We start from the raw sequence: 10,000 nt of genomic DNA, 5'->3' as shown, positions 1-10,000 counted from the left end.
TGTGTGTGTGTGTGTGTGTGTAGGGGACGCACGTTCATGAGTAATCGCCACGGGTCGGCCTACGTTGGAGGGGTGTGCTCAGCGACACGCGGGGGCGGAGTCAACGAGGTATTTGCCCCTTTTCCCAACCAATCCCAGAGCTGCACATATACAGGAGGCAGTCTCATGACTGATTCTCATTGGCTGATGAGTTTCTTCCCTTCATTTCCTGTCAGTGAAAGCAGCTGTACTGCAAAAACTAAGTTGTGGGGATAAATAAGTCTATTTATCTCTATGGGATCTCATTTTTATTCAGGAAGGCATTTCTGGCCTTGTGTTAAATCGTATGTTAAAATGTTAAAAAGTTTTCTATTATGCTTATGTTAATTCTCACACACACACACACACACACACAGAGACATATATATAATAACACACACACACACACATATATATTAACACACACACACAGAGAGAGACATATATATTAACACACACACACACACACACACACACACACACACACAGAGAGACATATATATATATATATTAACACACACACAGACATATATATTAAAACACACACACAGAGACAGATATAAATATTAACACACACACACACACACACAGAGAGACATATATATTAAAACACACACACAGAGACATATATATTAACACACACACAGAGAGAGAGAGACATATATATTAACACACACACAGATATAAATATTAACACACACACAGCCATATATATTAACACACAAACACACACACACACACACACACACAGACATATATATTAAAACACACACACAGAGACATATATATTAACACACACACACAGAGAGAGACATATATATTAACACACCCACACATACAGATATAAATATTAACACACACACACACAGCCATATATATTAACATACAAACACACAGACATATATATTAAAACACACACACAGAGACATACAGTGCCTCCAGAATTATTTGCACCCTTAGTGAATATGAGCAAAACAGGCTATGATATAAGCATACGGTATAACATGTCTTAGTTGTTTATCCTCTCTCTTTCACTCAAATATTCAAAAAAATTAAAGTAAAATTATTGAAAGAAAAACAAAATTTTGACATTAAATAAATATTTTTCTCCAAAACATGTGTGTCACAATTATTGGCACCCCTAGAAAATCTTATAATTAAAATCCTCTATATCTCTACACCATAATAACCCGTTCCCATAGTAACCCTATCCCATAGTAACCCATAATAACCCATAATATCCCATAATAACCCATAATAACCCATAATATCCCATAATAACCCTAACCTGTTCCCATAAGTTTATAATTTGAACAGATTTTTAAAAAGTTAAAAGCTAAAGACATCTGTAATTAGCTATGAAAACTCATTTATCACAATGAAACATTTTAATTGTGTGTGTGTGTGTTGTGTGTGGAGTGTGTGTGTGTTGTGTGTGTGTGTTGTGTGGTGTGTGTGTGTGTTGTGTGTGTGTGTGTGTGTGTGTTGTGTAGTATGGGAATGTGGGTCCTATGGCCATCACACTCTGTCAGACACTCGGTCAAAACATTGGGATGATGTGGAGCCGAGAGCGAGCATCTGCAGGTACGACACACACACTAACACACACACACTTACACACACACTAACACACACACTAACACTCACACACACACACACACACTAACACACACACACTAACACACACACACTTACACACACACTAACACACACACTAACACTCACACACACACACACACACTAACACACACGCACACACACGCACAGTGTCTTAATTACTTCAGAGAAAGCTAGAGGGCTTTAAGGACTGTGTGTGTGTAGTTATGTACTGCTTTGCTAGTTAAATTGTACCTAGATTACTTGGATTACTCTGAATTTGCACTATCTTGGCAATTACCCTGTTTGCCAAGTTAGTTTCACTCAAGCCAAGGTTTGTCAAGCCACACCTCCAACAATCAGCCACTTTTGTGTAATCAAGATCTGGGAGGGCCTTCAGCCAGGTGCAATCAGTGAGCATGCTACTTCCATAGGGCTGCTGCTGAAGTGTCAGCGGAAGTGTCAGCCCTCGTGCTCAGCCCTTTTCGTGTGAAGACCTTTTTGGGTAAAGACGTACAAGTCTACCTGTACAAGTCCACCGAAACAAGGTTCACAAACAAGGTAAACTTTTTCATTTTGACTCTGCCATAGCCATGTGTCACAGTAGCATCTCTGTTGTCACTGGTTGTCAAAAAAGATCACAGCGCAGCAGACGGCAGCGCAACCTGGGTAACCTCCGCTCACTTCAACAAACCTCATCTACTGTAACCTCTTTCTCTGTTGGCCTGTGGAACTGTCAGTCTGCAGTCAAGAAAGCTGATTTCATCTCAGGTTATGCCAACCACCTCTCCCTAGGGCTCTTAGCTCTCACGGAGACATGGATCACACCTGAAGACAATGCTACCCCGGCAGCACTCTCCACCAACTATGCCTTCTCCCATACTCCCCGGCCATCTGGTCGTGGAGGTGGGACGGGGCTGCTGATTTCAGACAACTGGAAATTCACTCCACTGCTGCCTTCAAACAGGTATGCCTCCTTTGAATATCATGCAATTATGGTAACTGCTCCTGTTAAAACTTATGTGATTGTTATCTACCGTCCACCAGGACAGCAGGGTGATTTCGTCCATGAGCTGGACACCCTGCTGTCATCCATCCCTGAGCAGGAGTGTCCAACACTCATCCTTGGCGACATGAACATCCACCTAGACAATCCCAACTCAGCTGACTTTCGAACCCTGGTTCACTCGTTCGACCTACAACAGGTCCCCACTCCTCCAACTCACAAAGCAGGAAAAGAGCTTGACCTCATCCTTGCTCGGAACTGCACCACGGACAACCTAACGGTAACCCCTCTGCATTGCTCGGACCACTTCTTCATTCGCTTCGATGTTCGGCTCATTGAGCAACCCTCTGTCCCCCCTCCGATGGTCTCGTTCCGGCGCAACCTCCGCAACCTCTCTCCCACCCACTTTTCCTCTCTGGTTTCTTCTGCTCTTCCACCTTTATCCACTTTCTCCTCACTAGGTGTCAATGATGCCACCGAAGCTCTCTGCTCCACTCTGAGCTCATGCTTGGACAGCTTGTGTCCACTTTCCACCAGACCTGCTCGATCTACCCAGTCTCATTCGTGGCTGAGTGATACCCTCCGAACGCAGCGCTCCAATCTCAGAGCGGCTGAGAGAAAGTGGCACAAATCTGCCGCGCTGGACGATCTTGCAAGCTACCAGACACTGCTGGCCTCCTTCTCATCCAGCATCACTGCTGCTAAGAAGACTTTTTTCAATGACAAAATCAACGGTGCAACTGACGCTCGGAAACTATTCTCCACCTTCAAAACTCTGCTTTACCCTCCTCCTCCCCCCCCAGCTACTAACCTCACTGCTGATAACTTTGCTTCCTTTTTCACAGAGAAAGTGGCAGCCATCGGGCAACAGTTCGACCAACTGTCCCCCTCCCCTAAGGGCGCAACCGTCAATAGCTCATCTTTTCCTTCTTTCATCCCTCTCAGCGAGAGTGAGGTCTCCAAAATCCTAACAGGTAGCCGTCCAACTACATGCCCGCTGGACCCCATCCCATCCAACATCCTTCAAGCCATATCGCCTGCCGTCTTACCGGCAATAACACAGGTGATTAATGCTTCATTTAATTCTGGAACATTTCCTTCTCTTTTCAAAGTGGCTCGGGTAACGCCGCTGCTCAAGAAGCCGTCTCTCGATCCCACCCAGGTGGAAAACTATCGACCGGTCTCACTTCTCACGCTCCTATCTAAAACCATTGAGAGGGCAGCTTCCAAACAGGTCACCGAGTTCCTGTCAAAGAACAATCTCCTCGATCCGAACCAGTCTGGCTTCAAAAGCGGTCACTCCACCGAAACAGCCCTGTTGTCTGTAATGGAGGCCTTAAAAACAGCTAGAGCAGCAGCTCAATCCTCGGCTCTCGTCCTGCTTGACTTATCAGCTGCGTTTGATACAGTCAACCACCGCATCCTTCTGTCCATACTGTCAAGTATGGGCATTTCTGGCAATGCGCACTCCTGGTTTGAATCCTACCTCACTGGGCGCTCGTTCAACGTGTCATGGCAAGGTCAGCTGTCTGTACCTCACCGCCTCACCACTGGGGTGCCCCAAGGCTCGGTGATGGGACCACTTCTCTTTGCCATTTACACCACCTCGTTGGGCCCTATCATCCGCTCGCATGGTTTTTCCTACCACTGTTATGCCGATGATACTCAACTGTTTCTGTCTTTCCCTCCTGAGGACACCACGGTCTCGACGCGGATTTCGGACTGTCTCGCTGATATATCCACATGGATGAAAATCACCACCTTCAGCTGAACCTGGCCAAAACGGAACTGATGGTCTTCCCAGCCAAACAGGTCATCCACCACAACATCAAGATCAATACTGACTCTTTATCTCTTGCTCCATCCAAAACAGCAAGAAACCTCGGGGTCATTATTGATGACCAACTGACCTTCACGGCCCACATCGCCTCTGTCTCCAGGTCGTGCCGCTTTGCGCTATACAACATCCGCAAAATCAGGCCGTACCTAACCCAGTATGCCACCCAGCTGCTGGTGCAAACCTTGGTGAGCTCCCGCCTTGACTACTGCAACGCCCTCCTAACGGGCCTGCCGGCTTGCGTGGTGAAACCACTACAGATGATCCAGAACGCGGCGGCGCGTCTGGTGTTCAACCAACCGAAAAGGGCACACGTCACCCCGCTACTCATCGAGCTCCACTGGCTGCCAGTAGCTGCTCGCATTAAGTTCAAGTCACTTATGCTTGCCTACAGAGTGCTTACTGGTTCTGCTCCCACCTACCTAAATGCTCTTGTAAGGGCAAATGTTACACCCAGGACGCTGCGCTCGTCTAGTGAGCGTCGTTTGGCACTGCCGTCCGTGCAAGCACGGCAATCCAGACTATTTTCATTTGTAGTTCCACGTTGTTGGAACGAACTGCCTAGTACTACCAGAGCAGGGGCGTCCCTCTCTACCTTCAAGAAGCTTTTGAAGACCCAACTCTTCAGAGAGCACCTCCCCTCCTAACTGGCACCTGACTAGCGCTTAACTTGCACTTCAGCAGTTACATTCCTGCACTTCTTTTTCCTCTTTTCTAGGTTGTTGTTTTTCTAATTCTCATGTAAAGTAGTATTTATTGTTACACCATGCTTTTTTATTGCTCTTAGCTTGACTGTTCTCTCCCTTGTACGTCGCTTTGGACAAAAGCGTCTGCTAAATGACTAAATGTAAATGTAAATGTAAAATGCACACACTCACACACACACACTAACACACACACTAACACACACACTAACACAAACACTAAAACACAAACACTAAAACACACACTACATATAAACACACACTCACACACACTAACACACACACTAACACACACACTAACACTCACACACACACACACACACACACACACTAACACACACACACACACTCACACACACACACACTAACACACACACTAACACAAACACTAAAACACACACTACATATAAACACACACTCACATATAAAAACACACACACTAACACACACACACACACACTAACACACACACACACTAACACACACACTAAAACACACACTACATATAAACACACACACATATAAACACACATACACACAAGCGCTCTGTTTAAATTTGTACATCTGTCAACCCAGCACACACACACACACACACACACACACACAAATGCTTTTATTTGAATTGACAAGTAAGATAAAATAATCAACACAATCCAAACATTCCAAGCTATTCTGTTCCAAAATCAACTCATTTAAGATACGTGTGTGTGTGTGTGTGTGTGTGTGTGTGTGTGTAGGGGAGTGCAGATGTCCTGACCCGTGGCTTGGCTGCATCATGGAAGACACAGGGTACTACACCTTTCAATGTTCCATCTGACCTTTCACCTCAGTGCGTTCAGATCATATGTGATATCTGTGTGTGTGTGTGTGACACGGTGACACGGTAGCTCAGGTGCTTGCACTGCCGCCTCACAGCAAGAAGGTCACGGGTTCGATTCCCGCATGGGGCGCTGTTGGCTCTGGGGGGCAGGTCCTCCCCAGACCTTCAGTGCTCAGGTGGGCTATCTCCTGGGCCTTTCTGTGTGGGGTTTGCATGTTCTCCCCGTGTTCACAAGGGGTTTCCTCCAATAAGAACCCCAACAGGAAAAACATGCAAAAACAGAACATTCTCCTGTCCGTCCGTGACCGAGACGGACGGTTCACTTGGTCCCCGGGCGCTGAGAAGCTGCCCACTGCTCCTGGAGGGTCCTGGAGGAAGGATGGTCCGGGATGGGTCAAATGCAGAGCGTACATTTCACAGCGACCTCAGGCCTGCGTGTGTTTGTGGGTGTGTGTCCTGTGTCGCCTCCATAAAATATACACGTGTGTTGCAGTGTGCTGCTTGTGGCAATAAAAGAACTGACTGAAGTCAGTCTTGTTTGAAAGTGTGTGTGTGTGTGTGTGTGTGTGTGTGTGTGTGTGTGTGTGTGTGTGTGTGTGTGTGCATGTGGGCATTCTGATCATATGTGATATGTGATATGTGTGTGTGTGTGTGTGTGTGTGTGTGTGTGTGTGTGTGTGTGTGTTTTCGTGTGTGTCTGGGCATTCTGATCATATGTGATATCTGTGTGTGTGTGTGTGTGTGTGTGTGTGTGTGTGTGTGTGTGTGTGTGTCTCAGGTTCTATCTCCCACGGAAGTTCTCCCGGTGCAGTATAGAAGAGTACACACACTTCCTCCAGCAGGGGGGGGGTCGCTGCCTCTTCAACAAGCCCAGCAAGGTGAGGGGGGGGGCGGGGTTCTGTCGCTGAGGTGGGGCTAGTGGCTTAAGGAAGGGGTCGGAGTAATTAAGGAGTAGTTTGGGTAATTAGCCCAGCAAGGAGGTAGTTTGGGGCTTGGGTGTAAGGGGTGGGGCTTAGTGTACGGGGTGTGGCTTGGGTGTAAGGGGTGGGGTTTAGAATAGAAGCAGGAGGAGGCACCTCAAGCACCTGTCTTCCTGTTTGTGTTGCCATAGTTACTGGATCCACCAGAATGTGGGAACGGTTTTGTAGAGGTGGGGGAAGAGTGTGACTGTGGATCTGCACTGGTAAGTCTGTGTGTGTCTCTGTCTCTGTCTGTGTGTGTGTGTGTGTGTGTGTGTGTGTGTGTGTGTGTCTGCACTGGTAAGGGTGTCTGTGTGTGTCTCTGTCTCTGTGTCTGTGTGTGTGTGAGATATTACTCTGACGGAGTTCTGGACTATTGTTTGTGTGAAAGACAGAGTTGACGTGTGTGTGTGTGTGTGTTCCTCCAGGAGTGTTCTCGTGTGGGCGGGGCCTGCTGTAAAAAGTGTACTCTTACCCATGATGCAATGTGCAGCAGTGGACTATGCTGCCAGAGGTGCCGGGTGAGCTTACCTGCTTGTGTGTGTGTGAGAGAGGGTGTTTGCCTGTGTGTGTATGTGTCTGTTTTTATGTCTGTGTGTGTGTGCTTGTGTGTCTGTGTCTGTTTTCATGTGTATGTGTTTGTGCATGTGTGTGAACTTTTGTGTGTAAATGGCCATCCCTCTGTACTTGTGTGTGTGTATCTCTGTATGAACTTACATTTGTTTGAGTGTGTGTGTGTGTGCTTCGTATACAGTACGAGCTGCGCGGAGTTGTGTGTCGGGATGCTGTGCATGAGTGTGACATTCCAGAGACCTGCACCGGTGACTCCAGCCAGGTGAGACTTCCTGTGTGTGTTGGGGGGGGGGAGGGGGGGGCCTGTGTTGGTGATTGTTAGTGTTTAGTGTTTAGTGTCTGTTGGTGATTGTCAGTAACTGTAGGTGATTGTTAGTGTTTAGTGACTGTTGGTGATTGTCAGTAACTGTAGGTGATTGTTAGTGTTTAGTGTCTGTTGGTGATTGTCAGTAACTGTAGGTGATTGTTAGTGTTTAGTGTCTGTTGGTGATTGTCAGTAACTGTAGGTGATTGTTAGTGTTTAGTGACTGTTGGTGATTGTCAGTAACTGTAGGTGATTGTTAGTGTTTAGTGACTGTTGGTGATTGTCAGTAACTGTAGGTGATTGTTAGTGTTTAGTGACTGTTGGTGATTGTCAGTAACTGTAGGTGATTGTTAGTGTTTAGTGACTGTTGGTGATTGTCAGTAGGGTTAGCGGTTCGTAGCCTATTCTGCTGCCTGTTGTAAGTATTGGTCATGTGACTGACGGGCCGAGGGCAGCTGATCAGCAGTCAGACATTTCCATCGCGTGACAAATAGCTACGCTAGTTAGCCTTGAGAAATGCTACGCTAGTTAGCCTTGAGCAATGCTACGCTAGTTAGCCTTGAGCAATGCTACGCTAGTTAGCCTTGCGCAAATGCTACGCTAGTTAGACTTGAGCAATGCTACGCTAGTTAGACTTGAGCAATGATAAGGTCGGGGTCAGGGGTCATAATGAACATGCAGAGGTGCTGGACAGAGCCCATGCCCTGGATCCTAGGTGTGACGTGTGTGTGTGTGTGTGTGTGTGTGTGTGTCTCCTCTCTAGTGTCCTCCCAATGTGCACAAACTGGATGGCTACATGTGTGATGCTGGGCAGGTGAGCCCTCACCTCTACCCACTCTCGTGTCTTTGTTGCGTAGTCATAGATGTATTTATTGATACTTTATTTAAGCAGGAAGGTCACACACACACACACACACACATACACACAACCACACACACATACACACACCATACACACACACCACACACACCATACACACGCGACACCACGCACACCACACACACACCCACACACACATACCACACACACACATACCTCACACACACTATAAATAGACTGTGACAACACGGAAGTACCGATCTATTGACACGTCATCGCTGTTGCATGACGGTGGTGATGTCACGACAGACTTCCTGCTGTTGCCATGACGGTGGTGATGTCACGACAGACTTCCTGCTGTTGCCATGACAGTGGTGATGTCACGACAGACTTCCTGCTGTTGCCATGACAGTGATGATGTCACGACAGACTTCCTGCTGTTGCCATGACGGTGGTGATGTCACGACAGACTTCCTGCCAGTCCTGCCAACATCTCTCTCTGTTTTAGGGTCGATGCTATGGAGGCCGATGCAAGACACGAGATGGCCAGTGTTGGAGTTTATGGGGCCACAGTAAGTGTGTGTGTGTGTGTGTGTGTGTGTGTGTGTGTGTGTGTGTGTGTGATGCAAGACACGAGATGGCCAGTGTTGGAGTTTATGGGGCCACAGTAAGTGTGTCTGTGTGTGTGTGTGTGTGTGTGTGTGTCTGTGTGTCTGTGTCTGTGTGTAGAATATATACACACACATACATATATGCATGTGTGTATCTGTGTGTGTCTGTGTGTGTGTGTGTGTGTCTGTGTGTATAATATATACACACACATAAATATATGCATGTGTGTGTCTGTGTGTGTGTCTGTGTGTATAATATATACACACACATACATATATGTGTGTGTATCTGTGTGTGTTTGTGTCTGTGTGCCTGTGTGTATCTGTGTGTGTGTGTTGTGTGTATAATATATACACTGTGAACGCCCAGCGTTCCAAGACGAGGGTGTTTTTCAGTGAAACAGGTCTGTGACGAAGCGAGGTCTTTTATTAACTCTAACTTAACAAACTGAGGTAGTCAAACCTAACAGAAAAGCCATAAGCCCACAGACTTGAACACAGAGTTACTGGAACCTTCCCCTCGTCAGTCCTGTTTCACTCTCTCTCTCTCTCTGACTCTCTAATGCACTAGTTATTGCTCAGGTGCCAAACTAGCCTGACCATTTGCACCTGAGCTTGCAATCAGTGGATGGCCTGACCTCCCTAGTCCCCAGAGCACCTCCCCAGGGTCCTAGAGCCTGACCAGTACAGCCCTGGTTAGGGAATTCACCATGTTTAAACCACGTGGGACACCAAGTGCAGCTTGGGGTACC

The 10,000-nt window shown here is 46.9% G+C and overlaps 1 protein-coding gene across 1 annotated transcript in view; it reads left to right on the top strand.

Annotated features, from left to right (window-relative positions):
* LOC122130474 (disintegrin and metalloproteinase domain-containing protein 11-like) overlaps positions 1 to 10,000 on the top strand; it is a gene marked incomplete at its 3' end in the record, with an annotated part of 28,845 nt that overhangs the window by 16,370 nt on the left and 2,475 nt on the right. The window contains exons 11-19 of the mRNA XM_042705191.1: positions 24 to 108; positions 1,512 to 1,602; positions 5,899 to 5,950; positions 6,760 to 6,859; positions 7,093 to 7,164; positions 7,369 to 7,461; positions 7,695 to 7,775; positions 8,581 to 8,631; positions 9,146 to 9,209. Of these exons, the coding sequence (XP_042561125.1) occupies positions 24 to 108; positions 1,512 to 1,602; positions 5,899 to 5,950; positions 6,760 to 6,859; positions 7,093 to 7,164; positions 7,369 to 7,461; positions 7,695 to 7,775; positions 8,581 to 8,631; positions 9,146 to 9,209 (689 nt within the window). The remainder of the gene's footprint in view (positions 1 to 23; positions 109 to 1,511; positions 1,603 to 5,898; positions 5,951 to 6,759; positions 6,860 to 7,092; positions 7,165 to 7,368; positions 7,462 to 7,694; positions 7,776 to 8,580; positions 8,632 to 9,145; positions 9,210 to 10,000) is intronic.

This window comes from Clupea harengus, unplaced genomic scaffold (genome assembly GCF_900700415.2).
Source record: "Clupea harengus unplaced genomic scaffold, Ch_v2.0.2, whole genome shotgun sequence".
Classification (NCBI taxonomy): domain Eukaryota; kingdom Metazoa; phylum Chordata; class Actinopteri; order Clupeiformes; family Clupeidae; genus Clupea; species Clupea harengus.
This window is presented reverse-complemented; position numbering and strand designations above follow the sequence as displayed.